Genomic DNA, 23793 nt, shown 5'->3' on the forward strand with positions numbered 1-23793 from the left:
GAAGAGATCGATCCCTTTAACTACATTAAAAATGACTTTTAGGGACTTCTCTGGTGGTCCAGTGGTTACGACTTTGTGCTTCCACTGCTGTGGGCCTGGGTTTGATCCCTGGTCAGAGAATTAAGATCCCGCAAGCCATGCGGCGCAGCCAAAATAATAACAATAATAATAACTTTTATTCATCAAAACTTACCATAAAGAAGGTGAGAAGATGAGTCTTAAACTAGGATAGGGTATTTACCACATATGTGTTAACAAAAGGTTAGCATCTAAATATATAAAAAACTTTAAAAAAAAAAAAAGGGGGGGGAGGAAAAGACAACCCAACAGAAAAATAGGCAAAACTCATGAACAGAAGAGGAAAATAAGTAGCCCACCAACTTGTGGGATGCTATTCCATCTCGTTAGTCATCAGAAAAGTGCAACTTAAACAGCATGAGATTTCCACCCACCATCTTGGCAAAATGAAAAACTGTCAACGCCACCCTGGTGTGCCGAGCAGGACGGACTGCCAGCCCCTGCTTCTGGGAATGTAAACAGGTGCAACAACTCTGGAAAACAATGAGGGCATCGTCCTTTAAGGATGAGCATTCACCTGACCTCCAGGCCTTGATTCTCTGGGGAAACCTGCCTCTGAGCATCAGGAGACGTACAGGATGTCCCCAGCAGCCTCAAAGGGCAAAAAGCACAGGTTACACAGCAACAGTGGAAGAGATGAAACTGTGGCGTGTTTGTAAGTGGAATACGTACAGCTGTGAGAAGGGTGAATTATAACTACACGCACAAACACAGATGAATCTTAGATGTAACTCGAGCAGAAAAAGCACATCACAGGATGTGGGCAAAATTTATGGTTGAGAGTAAAACTCGGGGAAAACAAGAGACTAATGAGCACCAAGTCGAGTGCTAATTCCTCAGATCGGGGAGACCACAGGGTGCAGTCAAAGAGGGGGCGGTTGGACTGACTCTTAAGCTGGGTGGTGGTTGTACGGGTGTCTTATTCTTTATAACATACATACTATATATTTTGGGTGTGTGAAATGTTTTACTAAAAAAAGAGGGTAGGGACTTCCCTGGCGGTCCAGTGGTTAAGCCTCCGAGCTCCCACCGTAGGGTCAGTACCTGGTTGGGGAACCGAGATCCCGCATGCCACGCAGCTAAGGAAGAGTATTTGTTGAACGCTAAGGATAATTGCTGAACATTTGTCATGGTAAAAATAATTTTATTTTTTGGCTGTGTTGGGTCTTTGTTGCCGCACACAGGCTTTCTCTAGTTGCGGCGAGCAGGGGCTACTCTTCGTTGCAGTGCACGGGCTTCTCATTGTCGTGGCTTCTCTTGTTGCGGAGCAGGGGCTCTAGGCACTCGGGCTTCAGTAGTGTGGCACGTGGGCTCAGTACTTGTGGCTCGCGGGCTCTAGAGTGCAGGCTCAGTAGTTGTGGTGCACGGGCTTAGTTGCTCCGCGGCATGTGGGATCTTCCCAGGCCAGGGCTCGAACCTGTGTCCCTTGCATTGGCAGGTAGATTCTTAACCACGGCGCCACCAGGGAAGCCCAATATTTATTTATTTATTTGGCTGCACCGGGTCTTAGTTGCGGCACGTGGGATCTAGTTCCCTGACCAGGGAACAAACCCGGGCCCTCTGCATTGGGAGCGCAGAGTCTTAGCCACTGGACCACCAGGGAAGTCCCTAAAAATGTTCAAAAAAAAAAAGAGGGTGATGATAATACCTTCCTTGTCTACAGCTCAAGTGAGACACGCAGAGGAGAACAATTAGCTTCACTTTAGTGTGGGCACTTACTCTGTGCTAGCACGTGAGCCGCATTCCTCGCGTATTCAGCACAGGAAAGCTGCGAGAGAGCACATGTAGCCCAGGGCTGGGCGCCGTTGGCTGTAGCCCCTGGCAAAGCCCCGTGGATGCCGGGAGGGCGCCCATGATAGGCACTGACTGCTGCCTTCCCACAGGTGCTGAAGTCCACAGGGGACGTGGCTGGAGGCCGGGCCCTGTATGAGGGGTACGCGGCCGTCACCGATGCACCCCCCGAGTGCTTCCTCTCCCTCAGGGACACAGTGCTGCTCCGTAAGGAAGCCCGGAAGCTCATCGTTCAGCCCAACACTCGCCTCGAAGGTAATGGGCTCCTGAGCCCTCACTGATGGGGGCCGTGCAGAGCCCTCTGGGAGCACAGAGAAGGCCCGGAACCAACCCAGGCTCAGGAAAGGCTACCTGGGGTGGCCCTCCTCCCCATGCCAACCCTCAGGCCCACACTTTGGCATCTACCACCCCCCCCACACACGGGGTCATGCTGCTTCTCAGACGGCAACAGAAGGTTTGAGGCAGGCCAGCAGGGCGGGGGCTAGTAGAACAGGCAGACCCCGGGCCTGTGAGGAGGCCAGGCATCATACCGGAGAATCAGGCCTGTCGGGGGCCCAGGAGTGAGGTCAGCTCAGGCAGAGAGTTGGCACCCAGCAGGCTGAGTTGAGCCCAGGGGACAACAGGACTCGGCAGAGCCCGGAGAGAGATCAGCACCCCTGTGGTCCTTCTCCCTCCTCAAGCAATGATGCCGTTGCCAGAATCCCTGGCCCTGTCTGCCTTGCGCTTGCACCTCTTGTATTAAAGGCCCTTTTGTGTTAAGAGCGTTTGCTCCTCACTGCCGTAGTCATGGGCAGTTGTGAGGGTTAAATGAAATAATTACCTCCTCCTGGTGAGGAAAAAGCATTTAAAAGGTTTATTCTAAACTCTACTCTGGGGAATTCCCTGGTGGCCCAGTGGTTAAGACCCAGCGCTTTCACTGCCAGGGCATGGGTTCAATCCCCGGTCAGGGAACTAAGATCCCCGCGAGACACGTGGTGCGGCCAAAAGAAAAAATTAATAACAATGAAAATGCACCTCATTTAAAAAGTAAAATAGAGGAGTTTGGCCCCCACCCCTTGGCAACCCTCTCCCCGGCTCCCCACCCTCCAGGCACACCCCCTGAGCTATCACCCAGCTTCCTCTTCTTCAAACGGCTGTCACTCTGCCATTTTCCTGTCTGCTCATCTGCTCATCTCCATGGCAGCAGGAGCAGCACATCCCTGACACCTGGCACAGGGCCTGGCCCACAGGAGCCTCTCAGTGCCTGTCAAATGAGTGAGAGAATGGATCATGCCGGGCACATAGTCAGTGCTCATTACATGGACAATATCGTCATTGCTTTGACTGTCCAGCCCTGGGCAGGCATTGGGGTTGGACTACTCACTTCAAGTAGTTCACAGCCCATTAGGAATAAGCCAGAGAGAGAAATGATCTTATAAAGGAAGTGTTCATGGGTGCCCAAGAGACACAAACAGTGGTCTGAACACTTAGAGAAGGGAAGATCACCTCTACTTTTGAGGGACTCAGGGAAGGGTCTGAGGAGGAAGTGGGGGTAAAACTTTAAGGCCTGAAGAACAGGTTGAATTCTCAAAGGTAGTGGTGGTGGTGATGATGAAAATGTTGATGATGATTGTAGCTAACTTTTGAGGACTTCCATGTGCCAGAGTCTGCGTAAAAACTTTCCATGGATCAACTCCCAACAACTCAATGAGGAAGTTATTATCCCCATTTTTCAGCTGGAAACCAAGACATGGAAGGGAATGTACTTGCTTGAGGTCACACAGTTAGTGGGCGGCAGGACCAGGATTTGAACTTGGGCCATCTGAACTCAGAGCCTGTGCTCTTAGCTGCGTACATCCCATGATGCCACAGAGCACAACAAGGTGCTGTGAGTGGGTAGAGCAGTGGAAGGATGTTAGAGGGAAGTGCTTCCCAGGAGTATTCAGGAACACCCCATAAGTGAGATGGGTACCCTGGGAACAGCCTCACTTAACAGGTGAATAATAGGTTCAGAGGTCGTGATGCTCGTGGTAGCTGGCGCCTGGTGAGCATTCCCTCAATGCATTCTTGTATTTAATCACCACAGCTTCTCGAGAGAACGAGTACTGTGCTTGCCCACACTTTACAGATGAGGAAACTGAGGCTTAGAGAGGTTGAGAAGCTTGCCCAGGGTCCAGCAGTAGACAGAGATAAGGCAATTCCTGGAGGCCAAGGACTGTGTCTGTTTTACCTAACATGGCACTGGTGTAAATCTTTAAGTGAATGAATGAATGCAGCAATTCACTGAATACCCCCCCTTTAATATTTCCTATCTCATAGGATTATTTTAAGGATTCAGTTAGAAATATTGAGGGGCTTCCCTGGTGGCGCAGTGGTTGAGAGTCTGCCTGCTGATGCAGGGGACACGGGTTCATGCCCCCGGTCTGGGAAGATCCCACGTGCCGCAGAGCGGCTGGGCCTGTGAGCCATGGCCGCTGAGCCTGTGCGTCCGGAGCCTGTGCTCTGCAACGGGAGAGGCCACAGCAGTGAGAGGCCCGCGTACCGCAAAAAAAAAAAAAAAGAAAGAAAAAGAAATATTGAGCACAATTTTTGGCACATGGTAAGAGCTCAGGAAGAACTAGCTGCTCCTATGCTTATGACTGTGATTCTGCTTCCCTATTAAGACCTTTTCCTGCTGCTGTTTTTTTCTCCATCTCCTCCCCAGGCTCAGAAGTACAGCTTCTTGAGTATGAGGCCTCAGCTGCTGGCCTCATCCGATCCTTCTCTGAGCGCTTCCCAGAGGATGGGCCTGAGTTGGAGGAGATCCTCACCCAGCTGGCCACAGCTGATGCCCGGTTCTGGAAGTGCCCCAGTGAAACCCCATCTGGCCAGGCTTGAGGCAGATTTGCATGGCCCTTCCCCCACTCCATTAAACCAAGGCTGCAAGTGGCCCCCTTTTTGTCCGTGTCTTAGGGGCTAGGGGAGGGGCAGGAGCTCGGACCTTGGTGCTACCTCAGCCGAGGGTGGCGACACTAAGCCCTTCCATTTGACAGCACTTTCCAGCTTACCAAGTGCTTCCCCTGTGTTATCTCATCTGATCTGCACTGCCCTCTGTGGGGTGGGCAAGGCAGGACTCCTTATCCGGCTTCCCAGATGAGGCAATGCAGGTTCTGAGAAAGTGACCTGTCATCCTGCAGGACTCAAAACCTCTCCCAATCCAGTGCTCTTCATGTATTACTTTTATAACCAGAAAAATAAATATTAGAAACCACCACCATCTTTGCAATTTGTGTGGTTCTTCCTTGCCTTTACCTCACTTCTCATTTGCTCCCAGCAAGGTGCTGGGATCAAGGCCTGCGGAGGGAGAAGCCGGGTTATTTTTAGGCTCCCATCCACAATGGGATTTTGACATCACCTCTAAATGTGGATATACAGAGAGTCAAGAGATGAACGTAGCACAATTTTTGCCGTTCTCCTTAGTGGCTTTTCTTCTATTTTAAAATATTCCAGGAACCTAAAAACTGGAAAGCCTCAACTTCAGCCACAATCCTAGGATTTAATCTCTTACCCTTTGTGTTTTTTCTCTGAGCCTGGACCTCTAGAGTAAGGAGGGAGAAAAGGAGTGGCCTCTTTTCCACCCAGTTAACCATGAGGATGAAGAGGGGAGGAGTTAGTTTTGCTGTTCATAAACACTACAAGGGCTCCTTTCCAGGGCTCAAAGCCAGAGGGCCCTGCTGCTGACTCTGAGCTGCAGGGCCCAAAAGCTCCTACTGGAAGGATCAAGGATAAATGATATGAGCTGGAATGAGGGGTTGCATCTCAGTAGCTAGAAACTCGGCACAAGCCAGAGCATCCTGCTCGCTGTCCTCTGCGTCCCGGGCCGGAAAGCTGAGCGCCCGGAACCTTTATACGCCAGCTTTCCAGAACCCGGGCTCTATTAGGCGCTGCGCGGCGGCTTGCCGGAGCTGGTTGCCAGGGTGACGCCTGAGAAGATGGCTGCTGCGTCTTCGTCGGATTCCGACAGCGGCAGAGCTGAGAGGTGAAGGCTGGGGTCCTTGAGGCCTCTTTTCCTACCCATGTGAAGAGGGTGCCCTGGTCCCCGGGATCTGGGCTCCTGCGGTTCTCAGCAGCGCTGGCGGTCCTTGAAGGGCTCTTAGAGATCAAGTGGGGAAACTGAGACCCAAGGAGTGAATGGGTGCGTGTGGGTGACTCGAGGGCACTCTGTGCGCCGGTGGTGGAGCCTGGACTTGGACCCAGATGTTCTATACCCCTAGTTCAAAGCTGCCTACACACCTCATTCTCAGAAACTAGCTCCGGCAAGTTTTCTTCCCCTCCCTTGGGATTCATCTTCCGCGCCCCCCGCAACTCTTTCCCTCTTCTCCCAGCAGTGAAGCCAGTTCGAAATGGCTGGATGCACACTACGACCCCATGGCCAACATCCACACCTTTTCCGCCTGCCTGCGTGAGTCTCTGGGACCAGGAACCCCGGTTCTTGGGGGACGGAGGAGTCAGATGGTTCTGTAGGGAAGCCTCTAGAATTCTGAGACCCTGGCTTATGGCTGTTTTATGTTTTCCAGAGCTGGCAGATTTGCATGGGGACGGGGAGTACAAGGTAAGCATATCACCCCAGAGGTGAGACTTCCCGATGGCTCCAAAGAAGCTCAGCATAATCTGGAATTAACGTGTACTTTGAAAAAGCACATTTAGGGTTAAATTTTATTTTTAATGTGGAAAGTGAAGAGAACCTGTTGATTTCACAGTACAGACTGCGGAAAGTAAAGCAGAGCAAAATGCTGCCGGAAATTATACTAAGATAAAGCATCTTAATTTTGTTAGCTTGAAGTAATTCTTTACTGGAAGGGCACATTCCTTGGTTGGGGGTGGGGCGTTACTCTGGAGGGAAAGTAGAAGGGAGGAGAGTGAGAGTTTTGTGTTTATCAAAGGGACGGGAGAGGCCACAACAGTGAGAGGCCCTCGTACAGCAAAAGAAAAAAAAAAGGGCATAGGGACTTCCCTGGTGGTCCAGTGGTTAAGACTCCATGCTCCCAATGCAGGGGGCCTGGGTGTGATCCCTGGTCAGGGAACTAGATCCCACATGCCTCAACTAAAGATCCCACATGCCACAACTAAAGATCCCACATGCCACAACTATAAGACCCCAGTGCAGCCAAATAAATAATTTTTTTTTTTTTTTAAGAAAAGGGCATAGATTTTAAGATTAGCCATGAGCTAATCATTGTTGAAGCTGGATGATGGGTATTTGGGGGTTCATTATATGAGTCTCTCTACTTTTGTATATGACTGAAATTTTTCCATAATAAAAAGGTTAAATTTTAAATTTAATTTAAAATATTAAAGTAAGTAAATAAAATGTAAATAAAGAAATAAAAAATTGGGGGACTTCCCTGTCAGTCCAGTGGTTAAGAGTCCACACTTCCAATGCAAGGCGCATGGGTTCAACCCCTGGTTGGGGAACTAAGATCCCACATGCCGCACGGGGTAGTCAAGAAAATATTTAAAAAAAGAAGAAAAATAGGGCTTCCCTGGTGGCACAGTGGTTGAGAGTCTGCCTGCCAATGCAAGGGACACGGGTTCATGCCCCGATCCGGGAAGATCCCACATGCCGTGGAGCGGCTGGGCTCGTGAGCCATGGCCACTGAGCCTGTGCGTCCGGAGCCTGTGCTCCACAACGGGAGAGGCCACAACAGTGAGAGGCCCGCGTACCGCAAAAAAAAAAAAAGAAGAAGAAGAAAAATAGATTAAAAATTTTGAAGGCACAGGTTTTTAAAAGGTTGAGATATATATTGGGCTAAATAAAGGAAGCTAACATGTCTGGAGTAGACTCTCTTTGAGGCAGTTTCACATACATAGATATTATTTATTAGTGGGAAAATAGATTCTGAGAGGCTGAGTTTACTGAGTTTGTAAAAGGTGGCAGACCTTGGTCTGTCAACTCAGCCCTCAGCAAGGGCAGTGAACCCACAATGGGTGTGTTATGAGGGCAGCTTGAAGGGAGTCATACCCTACATGGACTTGGTGACTTTGGCCCCCAAATTCTTATCCATAAATCATTCAACAATCCGGCAAGCGTACAGTGAACCCCTTCTGTGTGTCAGGTGGTGTGCACACACTAAACTCAGAAATGAGTCAGTCCATAGTCAGAAGGAGATATAGACAATGCCCTTAATTCATCCATGATGTTGACTGAACACCTAGTGTATGCTTGGCGCTGGGCTGACAGCAGTGAAGGGTAGAGAAATCACAGACCCAATAACTAATGTGAAATGGTAATGCTTCTGTGTAATAACTTTTTCAATGGCTAGTTTGCTTACTGTCGATTCCAAGCATCTAACCCAGTGCCTGGCAAAAATTAGATAATTGATAAATATTTTTGGGGTAGATGAGTGGATGCTAAAATAGAATATATGGAAATTATTACGGGAGCACCAATGAAAGAACAGTGACTCTATCAGGAGGCACTAGAGGGCAGTAACATGAACTGGTGCTGAAGGATGAATGAAGTGTCCCAAGAAGGCATGGAAGAGAGGAGGGCATTCCAGGCAGAGGGAACAGCACAAGCAGAGGCAGAGAGGCTTGGAAGTTCACAGCATATTTGGAAAGAGCAAATTTGAAATTAGAAAGTTGAGGCCAATATGAAATAATAGTTAAGACCACCGGCTTTGGATCCAGACAGACCTAGGTTCAGGTCCTAGCTCTACCACTTACTAGCCGGGTGCCTTTTACCTAACATCTCTAAGCCACGGCTTCCTCATCTGTGAAATGAGGCTAATAATCGTACCTACCTCACAGGTTGTTGCTAGGATTAAATGAAAGGATGCGTGAAGTTACTGGTGTGGCTCCTAGCACGCTGTACATGCTCAGAATCCGGGCGTTCTGTGGCAGCCCGCATTCTGGCTGGGGCATAGCATGGATAGGAAGGTGTTAGAAAACAAGGTGGGAACCAGATCAGAGGGGCCTTGAAGGCCTCACTCAGGAGAATGGGTTTGCATGGCAGCTACAGTGGCTTGGAGGGTGGAAAAGACAGGCTGAGGAGCTTGGTTCTCCTCTCTGGGTCCATAGGGCACATCCTGCTCTGCGTGATTGGTTCTGCATCTTTAGCTCTGTTCCCGTTTGGAAGCCAGGCCTCAGAGCCCAGATATGAGTTTCAGGCCCCCCAATGACCTCAGCAACTGTTCCAGTGTCTAGAACAGTGCCTGGCATGGAGCAGGCCCTGAAGAAATGTTTACTGAACAAACAATGAAAACATGAGCTGCCACCTACTCCTCGCTAGGTTCTCTAGTTGATTATCTCATTTGATTTTCACTACAAGTGTCATATGGTAGGTATTCCCCTTTTGCACGTGGGAAAACTGTGGCTCAGGAAGTTGCATCAGTTTTCCCAAGGTCACACAGCTTACAAGCCTTCTTGCAAAGCCTTTGCCCTTCCCCCACCCACCCATGGTGCATTGTGAGCGTATATGAATGTGCACCAGCAAAACGCTAAGCCCGAGAGGAGGGGCAGTAGGGGGGATGGTCTTTAGACCCTGAGCCAGGAATCAGCCAGCCTCTCTCTACAGCTGGTGGTGGGGGACCTTGGCCCAGGTGGGCAGCAGCCCCGCCTGAAGGTGCTTAAAGGGCCCACAGTGCTGAGCGAAAGCCCGCTACCTGCCCTGCCAGCCGCTGCTGCCACCTTCCTCATGGAGCAACACGAACCCCGGACACCAGCGCTGGCACTCGCGTCAGGCCCTTGTGTGTATGTGTATAAGAATCTCAGGCCCTACTTCAAGTTCAGCCTGCCCCAGTTGCCTCCAAACCCCCTGGAACAGGACCTTTGGAACCAGGCCAAAGAGGTGAGTGATGTGCGGGATGAGAACAATAAGGCGAAGGTGGCAGCCTTGGGGTTGTCCTCGTTCCCTGCCTGGCTCTGGTGCTCACAGGCTGTACCTTCTTCCCATGCTGCCGCAGGACCGGATTGACCCCCTGACACTGAAGGAGATGCTGGAGGGCATCCGGTGAGATCCCACTTCCCCCTTCCTATGCCTCCTACCCCTCTCTCATTCCCCCACCCCTACGCCTTCATCCCAGAGCCCGCAGTCTGAACCCCAGGCCCTGTTCCTTAACTAAACCTGCCATGATGGTCCCTCTCCTTACAGGGAGAAGGCAGAGGTGCCTTTGTCTGTACAGTCACTCAGGTAAGGGCCCTCTGGAGGGCCAGGGCTCCAGAAGCTCCCAGCGGGGAGGGAGCGGCCCTGGAGTGGCCTGGGGAGGGCAGCCAGGCCCAAGGCATGCAGGTGTCAGTGCTCTGTGTGTCCAGGTTTCTGCAGCTGGAGCTGAGTGAAATGGAGGCATTTGTGAACCAGCACAAGTCCAAGTCCATCAGGCGGCAGGTACTGCCCCTCTCTTCTTATTTCCCTAGAAAAAATATGGACAGTTTTTTAAAAAGACGATGTAACATTAGTGGTAAATTCTACAGCCAAATGCGACTAGTTTTACTTTGCAGTTACCCTTCCACATATATAGTCACAAAGCTGCAGGGCTTCTACTTTCCAGTTAACAGTGACAGCTTTTTTTCTTTTTTTTAACAAATTTATTTATTTTCATTTTAAAAATTTTTTGCTGCATTGGGTTTTTGTTGCTGCACATGGGCTTTCTCTAGTTGCGGTGAGCGGGGGCTACTCTTCGTTGGCGGTGCACAGGCTTCTCATTGCAGTGGCTTCTCTTGTTGCGGAGCACGGGCTCTAGGCACGCAGGCTCAGTAGTTGTGGCTCATGGGCTTCGTTGCTCCACGGCATGTGGGATCTTCCCAGACCAGGGCTTAGAACCTATGTCCCCTGCACTGGCAGGCAGATTCCTAACCACTGCGCCGCCAGGGAAGCCCCACAGTGACAGCTTTGAATTGATATATAGTTATGTAGCTTTATACAACTTTTATCATCTTGGGGGTAAAGGTAATATATTTTCATTAAAGAAAACTTTGAAAATAAAGAGAAATATAAAGGAGAAATATAAGTGGCTACACTCACTACTCAGAGGTACTCTTACCAGTTTGGTACATTTCCTTTATAAATATGCTTTTATATCCTGCTTCCCTTGAGTACATAACATTATATCTTGAGCATTAGTCTTGAAGAACTCCAGTTTTAATCAAGTGGCCCCTTGATTATTTCATTGATTATTCATTATTTCATTCATAGTTTATGTAACTATTCACATGCAGGTCATTGGAGAAGAAATGTCTCCTTTTTATGCACTTCATATTTTTATTAGTTATGCTTTTAATGGCTTTATTGATGATCCTATTCGTTGATGAACTCCAGTGGTTCCTGACCTAGGGGTTCCTGACCCTAGCCCAGAGATGGGCTCCCATAGCTGTCCCTGCATTTCAGAAAGCCACAGGGGAACCGGCTACTTCCTGTAGAGGCCATGTGAGCCGAACACACTGACCAACACATACCTCAGCATTTAGCTAGCCTTAGACAGTTCTGTGAGAAACATTGTTCTCTCCTGCCGAGCAGCAGCTGAGGTCCACAGGTGTCACTATCATTGAGTACTTTTAAAATCAAGAAGTAAATTAAGTAAGTATTGCTTAAAAGATGCAGTTTTGGGGAGGCCATCGTTCCAAGTGTGTGCATGGTTACATGATTGGGAGCCACTAACATCCATGTTTCTATAACTTTTCTCCTTCCACTAGGCATTGAGGATCATTCCTTTTTTTTTATCTTAAAGATAGTCACACAATGAACAGCTTTATCCAAAGAAACATTTTAGTCCCGCTAAATTATTTCCATAGGAGAAATTCCTAAAAAAGGGATCATCCCCTTCTCTTTTGTTTTCTCTCCAATCACAATTAGAAAAAGAACATATGCCCACTGTAGAAACTGTAGGAAGACACAATGGAGAAATTAAACATCACCTATGATCTCATTGTCCAGAGATAACTAGTGTTTGTATTTAAGGGTTTAGCTTTCCAGCATGTTTTTTTATTCATATTTTTTTTTAAACTGGGATAATACTAACATAACTTTTTACCTGTGTTTTCTCTTAATACGTTAGAAGCATCCTCCCTGTCACTGAGTCTTCTTGTAAAATGTGATTTTTATAAATGACTGCATGGGTTTTTTATCATACAGATAGTTTATAATTGACTTAGACAATCCTCTTTTGTTAGAAAGTTAGGTTTGTTGCAGTAAACACCTTTGTACATAAATCTTCTGTCACATCTCTGATACTCTTCCTCCTCCTTTGCCCTCTTTCTTCCTGGGGCATCCTGGGAGTCTCTGGGGGGATGGTGTGAGGGGAGCTACTGGGTGACCCCTGGAGTCCCTCTGCAGACAGTCATCACCACCATGACCACCTTAAAGAAGAACCTGGCTGACGAGGACGCTGTGTCCTGCCTGGTGCTGGGCACTGAGAACAAGGAGCTCCTGGTGCTGGACCCAGAAGCCTTCACTGTTTTGGCCAAGGTCAGTGTGGGGCCTGGCCGTGGGCACACCCGTGGCCCAGGCTCCATTCCCTCCCCTGTTCCCCAATATCTCCTGCCCCCCAGTTAGTTCTTGGTAATATGTGTTCACTGTAGAAAATTATAAAATGTAGATAAGCGTTAAGAAAGAGATATAGGGACTTGCCTGGCGGTCCAGTGGTTAAGACTCTGTGCTTCCACTGCAGGGGGCACGGGTTCAAGCCCTGGTCGGGGAACTAAGATCCCGCATGCCATGTGATGGGGCCACAAAAAAAAAAAAAGAAGAAGAAGAAAAGAAAAAGATATATATCCCCAAATCCCACCACCCACAGATAAGTCTTTGGCATAAGTCTTTCCAGACATTTTCATATTTAGACACAGATATATAACTTTACATAATTTTTTTTTTTTTTTACAAATATGGCCTCTTGGTATAGGATCATGTAAGCTACTGTTTCCATGTAGCAGAAGTTTATCAATATCTTTCCATATCTATATAAAACCACATCAGCCTTTGCAAAGGCCACACAACATCGATTATATAGATGTACCCTGTCACCTATTGTACATTTGTTTGCAGTTTTTTGCTATTATTAACACCACCTCAGTGGGCTTCCTTGCCCAAACATCTTTGTGTGCTTATCTAAATGCTTCCTTACGATGCATTCCTAGAAGTGGCCGAGTTTAGTCAAAGGGCTACATGTTACTGAGTTTCCTTCCAGAAAAATTGTACAAGTTTAAACTGTGACCAGCAGGGTGTGAGTGAGGAGATTGGGACTTGGAGGAATTACTTCCGGTCAGGGAAGGGCTGGGGCTCCAGGGAAATCGGGATGTTTGAGTCTGTTCTTTGCAGATCAGCCTACCCAGCGTCCCCGTCTTCCTGGAGGTTTCTGGCCAGTTCGATGTGGAGTTCCGTCTTGCTGCTGCCTGCCGCAACGGGAACATCTATATGCTGAGAAGGTAGCCACATCTGTGGTCTCTGGGGCCAGAGGAACATCTCAGAAACCTGGTGGTCTTGAGGGCTTGTAAGATAAGCAGGGGGCTTTAGGGCTGGAATGTGGGAATGGAAAGAGCTGAGAACTTCATATAGGAGGCAGAGCCCTTGAGCACAGGGGACATGTGGAGGCTCGTCCAATGGGGCCTGGCAAAGTGAGAGACTGGGCCGGGTGGCCGTAACACGAGTGATGCAATCAGATATTAGAAAAAATGAAAATAGTCTCTCATACTTGTTCTGTTGCTTTTATAGGTATGTGAAATTTTCTTATGCATTAGTTTGATATTTCTCAACAGTCACTTTTTTTAACTCAAGAAATGTTTTTGAGCACCTACTATGTATTAAGCATTGTATAAGGTATTGGGGATATATTGATGAACAAAACATTAACAAAGTCCCTGCCCTTGTGGGAAGATAGATATTAAAGTCAACAAACCAAGGTAATATTGCAAACTGGATGCATGCTATGGAGGAAAAATATAGGCTCAATGGGAAAAAACAATGGGGTCAGGGTGATCAGCGAATGCCTGTCTGGGGAGATGACTTGAAGGTTAAGAAGGAGCCAGTTGTTCAGAAAGTGAAGCAAGGGCTTCCCTCGTGGCGCAGTGGTTGAGAGTCCGCCTGCCGATGCAGGGGACACGGGTTCGTGCCCCAGTCCGGGAAGATCCCACGTGCCGCGGAGCGGCTGGGCCCATGAGCCATGGACGCTGAGCCTGTGCGTCTGGAGCCTGTGCTCCGCAAAAGTGAAGCAAGAGTGTTACAGGCAGAGGAAATTTAAGCGAACTCGAGGTGGGAAAGACATTGTCTTGTGCCACTCAAGCTTGGTGGCAAGACATGACGTAGAGACCAGGGTCGGCTCATGCAGGACCTGGTGGGACATGGTAAAGATTTTGGATTTTATCCGAAGTGCAGTAGAAAACTATTATGGGGTTTTACTCAGAAGAATGACATGACCCGTTTATATTTTTTAAAGATTACCGTGCTGGGTGGAGGGTAGATTGGAAGGAGTCCCGGAGACCAGTGGGGAAGCTCTCAGAGGAGTCATCAGGTGGGAGATGACTCTGGCTCAGACTTAAGCAAGGTGGGCTAGAGCCTGTGATGGACAGACAGGAATTATCCCTACTTTCTGGATAAGAGAAATTAAGACTCAGAGGCCAGGAAACCGAGAACAGTGCATTTACACAGAATAAACTCCTCGTGCTTTTCTGATGAATTACTAAACTGCATCAGTCCATTACTTTGTCTAACCTGCAGTGCGCTCACTGTAAACTGGTAAGTGCCAGGTTATCACACAAATTACTGTGGTAAAGTTGAGAGGAAGACTAGGAGGGAAGACACACTTCCTGTTATCCAAGGTCATGCAGCTACTAAGTCACAGAGGTGGAACTAATAGCGCAGTCATCTGCTTGTGGGCCAAGGTTCCTGCCAGGATAGTCTGCGGGGCTTGGAAAGAGGAGGGTCAGCCGGGGAAGGAGAGAGGGTTCCTCTGGGGCTGGGAGAGTGTGTCTTTATTCCACAGAGACTCCAAGCGCCCCAAGTACTGCATCGAGCTGAGTGCCCAGCCTGTGGGGCTTGTCCGGGTTCACAAGGTCCTGGTGGTGGGCAGCAACCAAGACAGCCTGCATGGCTTCACCCACAAGGTGTGGCCTCTGGGCAAGCACCAGCCCCAGCCCCTCCACCCGTGCCTCCTTAGTCCCCCTCAGCAGGCGAGCCCTTCCGGCCTTCCCTTCCCAGCAACTCCAGCCACCCCTTGTTTCCACTCTTAAGCCCTGAGCCCCCTGTAGACACTTAGCCGTCCCCTGCCTCCCACGCAGGGTAAGAGGCTGTGGGCAGTGCAGATGCCCGCGGCCATCCTGACCATGAACCTCCTGGAGCAGCGCTCCCGGGGCCTGCAGGCCGTCATGGCCGGACTGGCCAACGGAGAGGTCCGCATCTACCGCGACAAGGCCCTGCTCAGCATCGTCCGCACGCCGGTGAGCTGCTGCCTCCTCCTTGCCCCGCTCCCGCCTGTGGGGCCCCTTCGCTGCCTCTCCTGACCCCACTCCACCTGCCCTCCTTAACTTCTGATGCATTTTGAAAATATTCGTTGAGCATCCCATATGCACAACTCACTGTATTAGAAGGATAAATCAGTGACTGAATCCTTACTGTCGGGGAACTTACAGTCTGAAGTGATAGCCAGCTAGAGACACAGCCGATTCAAATACAAGGCAGACTAAAGCAGAGCAAAGCACTGAAAAAGCACAGAGGCAGCCCAGTGACTGGGGGCGGGGGGCGGTGAAGGATAAATGGGGATGGAACTCAGGAGCCATTTCACAGGGCAAACCACAATTCAGCTGGGCCTCGAAGCAGTCTGCTTCGATAAATGGAGTGGATAAATGGAGATAGAATATTCCAGACTGGAAATAACATGAACAAAGGCTGAGAGGCATGAGTGTTCTTTAAAGGAGTCCAGGTAGTTTGATGAATCTGGACCAGACTTTTTCAAACAAAATCAATTTAATAGGCCAGCAACAGAACCAGAAAAAAGAAGTTCAGAATATATCACATGTGAAACTTTGTGTACCTGTATGTATAAAGTGTCATATGTCACAATGTAAAATTGGAAAGCAGCTGGTTTGGACCACAGGCTGCTGGGAGGGCAGGCGGTGTGGTGTGTGGGTTGGGGAAAGGGCAGGGAGAGAACTGATAGAAAAGGCAGGTTGGCGTCAGATGCGGAAGGCCTTGAATGTCCTGACAAGGAGGGCAAAAGCCACTGGAGGTTTTTCAGCAGGGAATAGGTGTGGTCATATTTGTATTTTTGAAAGGCAGCAGAGGCAGCAGTGTGAAAGACACTGGGGAGGAAGACTAGGCTGGGAGACCTCTTAGAAAGCTGACCCCAAAGCCAGTGATGTTCAGTCTGGAACTGTGGCCGTGGCAGTGAGGAGGGGGCTGGGATTAGAGGCAGCGTGGCTCCAGGCCTCGCCTCACATCTCACCTCTTACATCATATCTGGGGTCTCCGAGCCTTATCCCCCTCCCGCCGGACTTGCTCTCCTCACTGAGTCATTTTCCCAGCTAAACTCTGACATCGCCACCGCAGGATGCAGTGACCAGCCTTTGCTTTGGCCGCTACGGGCGGGAAGATCACACCCTCATCATGACTACACGAGGTGAGGCGAGTCAGGCCCGGCAGGGGTTTTAAAGTTGGGAGTCAGTGAGATAGGCCAGATCCTGGGAAAGAAGAGGAGGCGGATGTGGAACATTGGTGGGCCTAGGTTTGGAAAGCAGGGCTTGCAGACACGTCCTGTCTGGCCTGGGCCTTCACTGGGGACAGCTCACCAGCAGTCTGATGTCACTACCTGGGGGCCAGGCCCTGGCTGTGTCACCAGGTCACCCCAGTATCCGCCACAATGCGGAACTGGAACATCACAGTGGTCAACAGATAACTACTAGGGAATTCCCTGGCGGTCCAGTGGTTAGGGCTCTGCACTTCCACTACAGGGGGCCCGGGTTCGATCCCTGGTCAGGGAAGTAAGATCCCGCAAGCAGAGTGGCACAGCCAAAAATAAACAAGTAAATCAGCTGCTAAATGAATGTATGAATTAATGGTAGGACACACTTCATTCCTTCCAGAAACTCAGAGTCTCAGCAGGAAGACTGAAATGGGTCGATATGAGACAGATTGTTTGGGAAGAAAGAATGGGAATGTAGGGTAGAAATGGGGAGGACAAATCTGCTTCTGCCTGTCCTCCTCCCTAGGTGGTGGCCTGATTATCAAGATCCTGAAGCGTACAGCAGTGTTTGTGGAGGGGGGAGGTGAAGCAGGTCCCCCACCAGCCCAGGCCATGAAACTCAACATGCCCCGAAAGACCCGGCTTTACGTGGATCAGACACTGCGAGAGCGGGAAGCCGGCACCGGTGAGATTCAGGCTGGCTCCTTCCTCTTCCTCCTCCCTTGCGCCAAAGCAGCAGGAACTGGGTGAATGCCGCCTGGGTGCCCTGAGCAGTGGGAGGAGACCTGGGTGAACCGGGTGGGTCTCATGCCTCTGGAAGCCCAGAGACAGCCTAGGAGGTACACCCTGCCAACAAAGAGCTACAGCTCGAGGGGGAAGGTGCTGTGGGTGAGGGCGAGAGCCCTTAGAGTTCGAGGAGGGAGCAGCCACTTTTAGATGGAGGAATTCTCATGAGAGAAGTAGAATCTGATCGAGGTTCTTCCTTATCCTATTTGATTTTCCTGCTCTTTTTGTTCATTCATTCATTCATTCACTTAACACCTATGATTATGCCAGGCCTTGTGCCAAGTGCCTAGAATTAGGCCAGTCCCTACCTGAAGAGCTCGGTAGACCTTGCTAACTTCATGTTGCATGAAAGGTGTAGAAGAAGTCTCTGCAGAGGGCTGTGTGTTTGCCTGGGAGCCTGGGAAAGGCTTCAGAGAGAGATGGTATTGGATTTGACCCCAAAAGCTGATTATAAGCCTACCAGCCAGAGAGGGAGAGGGGAGGGCGATTCAGGAAGAGGCTTGGGAAAAGGCACAGGGCCCTACCTGGATCTAAGCAGCATCTGTCATGTGGCTGCGGGTGCAGTGCAGGAAGGCTCAGTGGCCAGTGGGGAGGCTGGGAAAGCAGGTCAGCTGGCTCCGAAAGGGTCTGGAATGCAAAGTTAAGATGTTTTGGTTTATTCCGTGTAGTGGAGAGATGGGAAAGATGTTAAGGAGAAAAATACAGTAACTCAACCTCCTCTGTCTTTGAAAGGAATCTGGCTTACAGTTTAAAGGATAAATTACAGGATAAAGAAAATAGCTAGCAGGCTGTTGTAGCCTAGAGAACCCAAGAGAAGCAGCTGATATATTAGAGAAATAATTAGGAAGTTCTCTAAGGTATAATGAAAATAGCAAGAATCAATAGCTTTTGTATATACCAACAGTATCCAGTTAGAAAAGAGAAAGTTTCCATTCACAATAGCAAAGAAATCCTTAGACGTAAACTTAGTAAGAAAACATACAGGGCTTCCCTGGTGGCGCAGTGGTTGAGAGTCTGCCTGCCGATGCAGGGGACACAGGTTCGTGCCCCGGTCTGGGAAGGTCCCACATGCCGCGGAGTGGCTGGGCCCGTGAGCCATGGCCTCTGAGCCTGCGCGTCCGGAGCCTGTGCTCCGCAACGAGAGAGACCACAGCAGTGAGAGGCCCGCGTACGGCAAAAAAAAAAAAAAAAAAGAAAACATACAAAGTCTAATAAAGAAAATTATAAAACTGCTTTAAAGAACAGGAAAGACCACCTGAATATTTAAATGATGAGACTTACCAAGTCTCAGGGTAGTAAGACCTAAAGTTGTAAAGCTGTTGATTAGTTAACAGCTTCTGAAATTAATCTAGAAACATAGCAAAGTTACAGTTAAAATCCCAATGGGTTTTATTTTGAGGACTTGACCAGTTGATTCTAAGAGTAAATCTAAGAAGTTTGGGGAAAATAAGAATGAGGAGACTCAGCCCATCAGATAGCAGAATGAACTATGAAGCTGTAGGAATTAGCAGCTGTGGCATCAGTATGGGAATTGATACAGCTCAGTGGCACGTTTAGGAAGTCCAGAAACAGACCCTTGTACGTGTGGAAAGTCAGTATATGATAGATGTGTCATTTCAAATTAGTGGGGGAAGGAGAGACTGTCCAAGAAACATAATTAGGACAACTTGTTTCTAGAAAAAAAGTTAGAACTCTACCTCATACCAAACACAAAATTTAATTCTGGGTAAATTAAAAATAAACTGTGAAAGTATTAGAGGAAAAAGGAAAGATGAAAGGATGGGGTAACATAAAGATGGAAGCTTCTGAATGGCAGAAGGCTCCTCACAGGCACAAGGAGCAAGGACAGACTGGCTGACCACGGTGCTCAGTCTGGAAAGTAGGGACAGTGGGATGGAGGGGAGGGAGCGGGCTCTGGAGAGGCCCCGAGGAAGAGTCATCCGACCTTGGAAAATGATTAGCTGTGAGGGGTGAACCTGGGTGACTTGATGGATGGGGATGCAGTGACGGAGTTAGGGAAATGAGGTTGGTTTCCGCAGCGTTGAGCTCCAGGGGTTGATGGGACGTCCAGGTGGAGGCGCCCATCAGGCAGTTAGAAGCAGCAGGCAGGCCGGGCACCGAGCTGCCCAAGATGAGTGCACAGTACCAGGTGCAGACGTGGGCCGGACCCTGATGCACCCCTGCCCTCAGGAGCTCGCTGTTGTTCCTCTTTGGGGTGGTCACAGCCAGGGCAGGACATGGATGGGGCAGCGAGGAAGACAGAGGATGAGAAGAAGACCAAGGACAAAACTCGAGGGAACCCCAGCCCTTACTAGAAGGAGCCAGCAAAGGAGGCTGCGGTTGTGTGGGCAGCCAGGTGGTGGGAGAACCAGGAAAGAGGAGCAGGGAGTGGTCCGCAGCGTCCAGTGTCACCAGAGGCTGGCTGTGGGACCTCAGTCCTCCTGTTGCCCACATTCCCAGCCTCTGCCCACTGTGCCTTCCTCTCGCACTCTCCCCACGGCCGCCTGAGCAGCACCCTCTCCCCCAGCCCTGCCCCCTCCTCCTGCCTCACGTCCAGCATCGGCCCTTTGTGTGCCTCCTCAGCCATGCACCGGAGCTTCCAGGCAGACCTCTACCTGCTGCGCCTCCGGGCCGCCCGTGCCTACGCGCAGGCCCTCGAGTCCAGCCTGAGCCCCGTGTCTGCGACGGCGCGGGAGCCGCTCAAGCTGCACGCTGTGGTGAGCACCCACGTGGCGGGGGGCATCAGGCCGCCTCAGGGCCAGAAGGGCAGAGGTCAGGGCTGTGCGGGCACCCCTCGGCCCAGGAGCGAATCCCAAGGCAACTAGGCCCCGTGCCCCTTCTCACCTTCCCACAGGCCCAGGGCCCAAGTCTCGCGTCCTCCTCTGTGAGAGCACTCTCACCTCTTTCCTGTGCTGCCTCTTCCCCTTGGCTGGCCGCAGAGTGGGGCACGCTCTCCAGCCCCCTTATTCCATGCGGTGCCTCAGACGAGCCCCCAGACTTGGGGCAGGGCACACAGGTAGTCACCTTGGGCTGTTTCTTCTCAGGAGCCTTGAGGGACTCTTACAGCTGTGGTACAGGGAAGAAACCTGTTCATTTCGGTAACTGCCGGCAGCCCAAGGAGTTGGGACTGCCCAGTACTGGGAAGGGGCCATCCTGAGACTTACACTGGCACAAGGAGGATGAGGGCCCCTTGTACTCAGACACAAGTGACCTCAAGGTCGTCAGGGCTCCAGCCAGCTCTGAATGGGTCCCTGAGGTGTGCTGTCTGATCCAGTTGGGCTTCTGATATCTCTTTCCCTAAAGAAAGTGGATAGATACAGAGAGGAAGCGGCTGCAGAGCAGTCGAGGATAAGAGGGAGGAAAGTGAAATCCTTGCAGCCACCAGAGGACGAGAGGAGGAGGTTGGGCCAGGCCCTGCGAAGAGCGAGGTGGGGCAGGGCACGGACACAGGTGGGAGCCAGGGCCGGCTTCCCCAGGCCAACTGTGCCTCCGACCAACTTGCTGGGTGGCCTCGGTCGAGCCCCTTCTCCGCTCTGGGATTTGGCTCATCCCTTGCACACGGAGCCAAGCTTCTGAGCTCCGTGCCTTTTGAGGGGCGGATGGACAGTGCGTTAGAGTGGTTCAAGGAAGGTGACTTGAGGGCGCTGATGGGGGAGCGGGCGGGCAGGGCCGGGGTAGGCCATATTCGGCCCCCAAGGCCACTAGGTCCTACGGGCTTTCTCCCCACCCCACCCTCTGCACAGGTTCAGGGCCTGGGCCCCACCTTTAAGCTCACCCTTCACCTGCAGAACACCTCAACAGCCCGACCCATCCTGGGGCTGCTGGTCTGCTTCCTGTACAACGAGGGGCTCTATGCTCTGCCCCGGGCCTTCTTCAAGGTACTGGACCCACCTTACTGAGACCTGGAGTGAGAAAGGGTGGGCAGGGCCGGATTAGATGTCTGCAGGTCAGAGGTGAGGGAGCTGGCAAGTGGCTACAGCCACAGACCAGACTAGGGTGCAGCAGGGGCCCTGGGGAGAGCCCCCGAGACCTGCCTCAGCTGCTTTTCTCCCAGCCTGTGAGAGGTCTCAGGGAGGCACACCGAAGGTTCTGGGAGAACAGTGAGAGTCCAGGCCTCACCGGTGCTGCTCTCAGAAGCCTGTTGGTGCTCTGGGGTCCCAGAGCCCACCCTGTTTTCTAGCCACTCCTGCAGCAGGAATGGGAGCCCCACGGAGACTCTTCCAGAGTGAAGAGCCTTGTTTCCCCCCAGCTCCAGGTTTGACCCTAAGTTGGAAGGACCAGAAACTGAGAAAGACTTTGGGATGTGAAAGAAATAGCCCTGGACTTGGTTGGAGGTTTAGGTTTAGGGACTTCCCTGGTGGCCCAGTGGGTAAGACTCCACGTTTCCCCTACAGGGGGCACGGGTTCGATCCCTGGTCGGGGAACTAAGATCCCGCCTGCTGTGCGGTGTGGCCAAAAGAAAAAAAAAAAAAGGTTTAGCTTTAATTAGGGACATGCATGCAGCCCTGCGGCATTCACTCCCCCCACTGAGCCCACATCCTCCTCAAACTGGCTTGTCATCCCTGCCCACCCTGCCAGGGCACACTGAAGTTCAGCTGGGACGACAGGTATGAGAGTGCTTTGGAATCTACCAAACACTGTCTAGGCGTGAGGGCTGACTTCTTTACCTCTTTGTCCCCAAACTTAGGTCCCCTTGCTGGTGCCAGGGCTCAGCTACCCTCTGGAGACCTTTGTGGAGAGTCTTAGTGACAAGGGCATCTCAGACATTATCAAGGTAGGTTGCCGGTTGGTACTAGTTGGGGAGGTCAGTGTGAGTGAGTGCGGACAAGGCCCCCGGGTGGCTGCCAGGATAGGGTGGGTGTCTGCCCAGTAGAGGCCTCCCCGCCTCCCCCTCCCCTTTGACAGAGCCCTGCACTAGGGCCAGTGCAGACCAGACCGTGCTTGGCCTTTGCAGGAGCAGGGGTAAAGGGGGAATGCCCCCTACTACCTGGGGCACCTTCTCCATAGGTGCTGGTGCTCCGAGAAGGCCAGAGCGCACCCCTGCTCAGCGCCCATATCAACATGCCTGTGAGTGAGGGGCTGGCAGCTGCCTGACGCCTGAGCCCGTGTGAAAGCCCCTGTGGAATCAGGACCAGGGAGTTCCAGCCCCTCCCACTGAGTCGGGCAGAGTCCACGGCCCCAGGCCCACTCCAGTGCAGCAGGGTGCTGGGCGACAGCCTCCCTCTCCTCTCCTAGAGCCCCTTTCTCACCACCCTGACCGCTGGGTGACCTGTAGCAGCAGGGCAGTGAGTCCCCAGGAGGCTGGGCTCCGTCCTCCTCAGGGAAACCCAGGCATTGGCCCTTTGGGCTCTCTCTTCTCCCCACTTTTCCCCAGAAGCCACTCCCAGGTCTGAAGGCAGAGTTCTGAAGTGCTCGAGGTGAGATGAGGGCATAGGCCCAGCCTCCTCGTCTGCCGCTTCCCTTAGGCATGTCACTCTGCTTCTGCGGCAGAATTGGCTGGGGCCTTGCCTGAGACAATCAGAGGCTCTTCTTGGGTGAGACTGAGCCCCCTGTTGCTCCCTGGGGTTCCAGAGGCTTGGCTCCTCCCAGCTCAGCTTGCAGGCAAAACACATGCTCTGATCTCCCCTCGTGAGCTCAGCAGGGGGCCCCGGGAATAGCTGCCTTCCCACAGGAAGTCCTGGGCTCAGCCAGGGTCTCAGGCCTGTGATGCTCCATGAAGATCGCCAAGGGAGAAGCTGCTGCGGGGGGCAGAGAGCGCCGTGCAGGAGCTAGTGGCCCCAGCCCCCCACCAGGCTTCTGAGGACCACACAGCTGCTGCTCCCGACCTGGATGCTCGTGCCCAGAAAGCACCCCAGGAGAGGAAGGCTCAGAGAGACAGAGCAGAGGTGGGGCCGCGGCACACAGGAGGGGCGTCTCTGGGGTCCTGGGGAGGGGGTTTGGGAGGCAGAAGCCTAGAACTGCCAGTCAAGATGCTCTTCTGTGCCCCGGAGCCCAGATCGGTCAGGTGAGGGGCAGGTTCACTGGGCAGTGGCCACAGTGTGAGATTCACTGGAAAGGCATGGACCATAGGCGTTGAGTCAGGTTGAAGACTGAATGAAGGTACATGTTTAGACCTTAAGCATCAGAGACCCACAGTCTGGGCCCTTGGTGCTTCCTGGAGCCCCCTGGCTAGTCTGCCTGGCCTGCCTCACAGCCTTCTTTTGAGTTAGCGCTACCAGGGCCGCCCTGAGCCATTTGTGAGCCAGGAACCCTACTGCCTGAGGAAGGACCTGTATCTTCTGTCTGACCAGGTACAGGCTAGCATGTGGCAGACAGCTCAGGCTTGTGGGAAGTACCCAAATCCCTGTGTGTTTCAGTTTCCCCAAGCGTAAAATGAGGCAGTTTGACCAGCTTCAGCTCTAACATCCTAGAGTTGGCAGCCCCTCTAGAGGAAACAAGGAGTCAACTCCAGAAAGTAAGTGCAGGAGTAAGTGCAGAGCTTTTGCTCTTGAGACCAAGGGCCCCAAGCTGATTG

General features: G+C 51.3%; 2 protein-coding genes across 3 annotated transcripts in view; both read left to right on the top strand.

Annotated features, from left to right (window-relative positions):
- Window positions 1-5101, top strand: part of DPP3 (dipeptidyl peptidase 3) — a 34713-nt gene extending 29612 nt beyond the window's left edge. The window contains exons 17-18 of one of the 2 annotated variants that reach the window (XM_065882517.1): window positions 1962-2124; window positions 4553-5101. In XM_065882517.1, the coding sequence (XP_065738589.1) occupies window positions 1962-2124; window positions 4553-4725 (336 nt within the window). In that variant the 3' untranslated portion in view covers window positions 4726-5101. The remainder of the gene's footprint in view (window positions 1-1961; window positions 2125-4552) is intronic. The other variant, XM_065882518.1, reaches the window with a different exon arrangement.
- A 718-nt stretch (window positions 5102-5819) lies between these two features.
- On the top strand, window positions 5820-22373 carry BBS1 (Bardet-Biedl syndrome 1). The gene is made up of 17 exons (XM_065882519.1): window positions 5820-5866; window positions 6213-6289; window positions 6405-6439; window positions 9404-9676; window positions 9792-9838; window positions 9980-10018; window positions 10141-10213; window positions 12158-12289; window positions 13139-13245; window positions 14799-14919; window positions 15094-15252; window positions 16361-16430; window positions 17020-17178; window positions 19863-19996; window positions 21023-21157; window positions 21967-22053; window positions 22287-22373. Exons 1-17 carry the CDS (start codon window positions 5820-5822, stop codon window positions 22371-22373), a joined length of 1782 nt encoding a protein of 593 aa, XP_065738591.1.
- Window positions 22374-23793: the final 1420 nt, after the last annotated feature.

Source organism: Phocoena phocoena, chromosome 8 (genome assembly GCF_963924675.1).
Source record: "Phocoena phocoena chromosome 8, mPhoPho1.1, whole genome shotgun sequence".
NCBI classification, from domain to species: Eukaryota; Metazoa; Chordata; class Mammalia; order Artiodactyla; family Phocoenidae; genus Phocoena; species Phocoena phocoena.

What these genes read in the sequence shown, in the direction of transcription:
- BBS1 (XM_065882519.1), top strand. Translation starts at nt 5,820, where the DNA reads ATGGCTGCTGCGTCTTCGTCGGATTCCGACAGCGGCAGAGCTGAGAG. An exon ending in GACAGCGGCAGAGCTGAGAG is followed by an intron (nt 5,867 to 6,212) that starts GTGAAGGCTGGG and finishes CTCTTCTCCCAG; the next exon opens with CAGTGAAGCCAGTTCGAAAT. An exon ending in CACCTTTTCCGCCTGCCTGC is followed by an intron (nt 6,290 to 6,404) that starts GTGAGTCTCTGG and finishes TATGTTTTCCAG; the next exon opens with AGCTGGCAGATTTGCATGGG.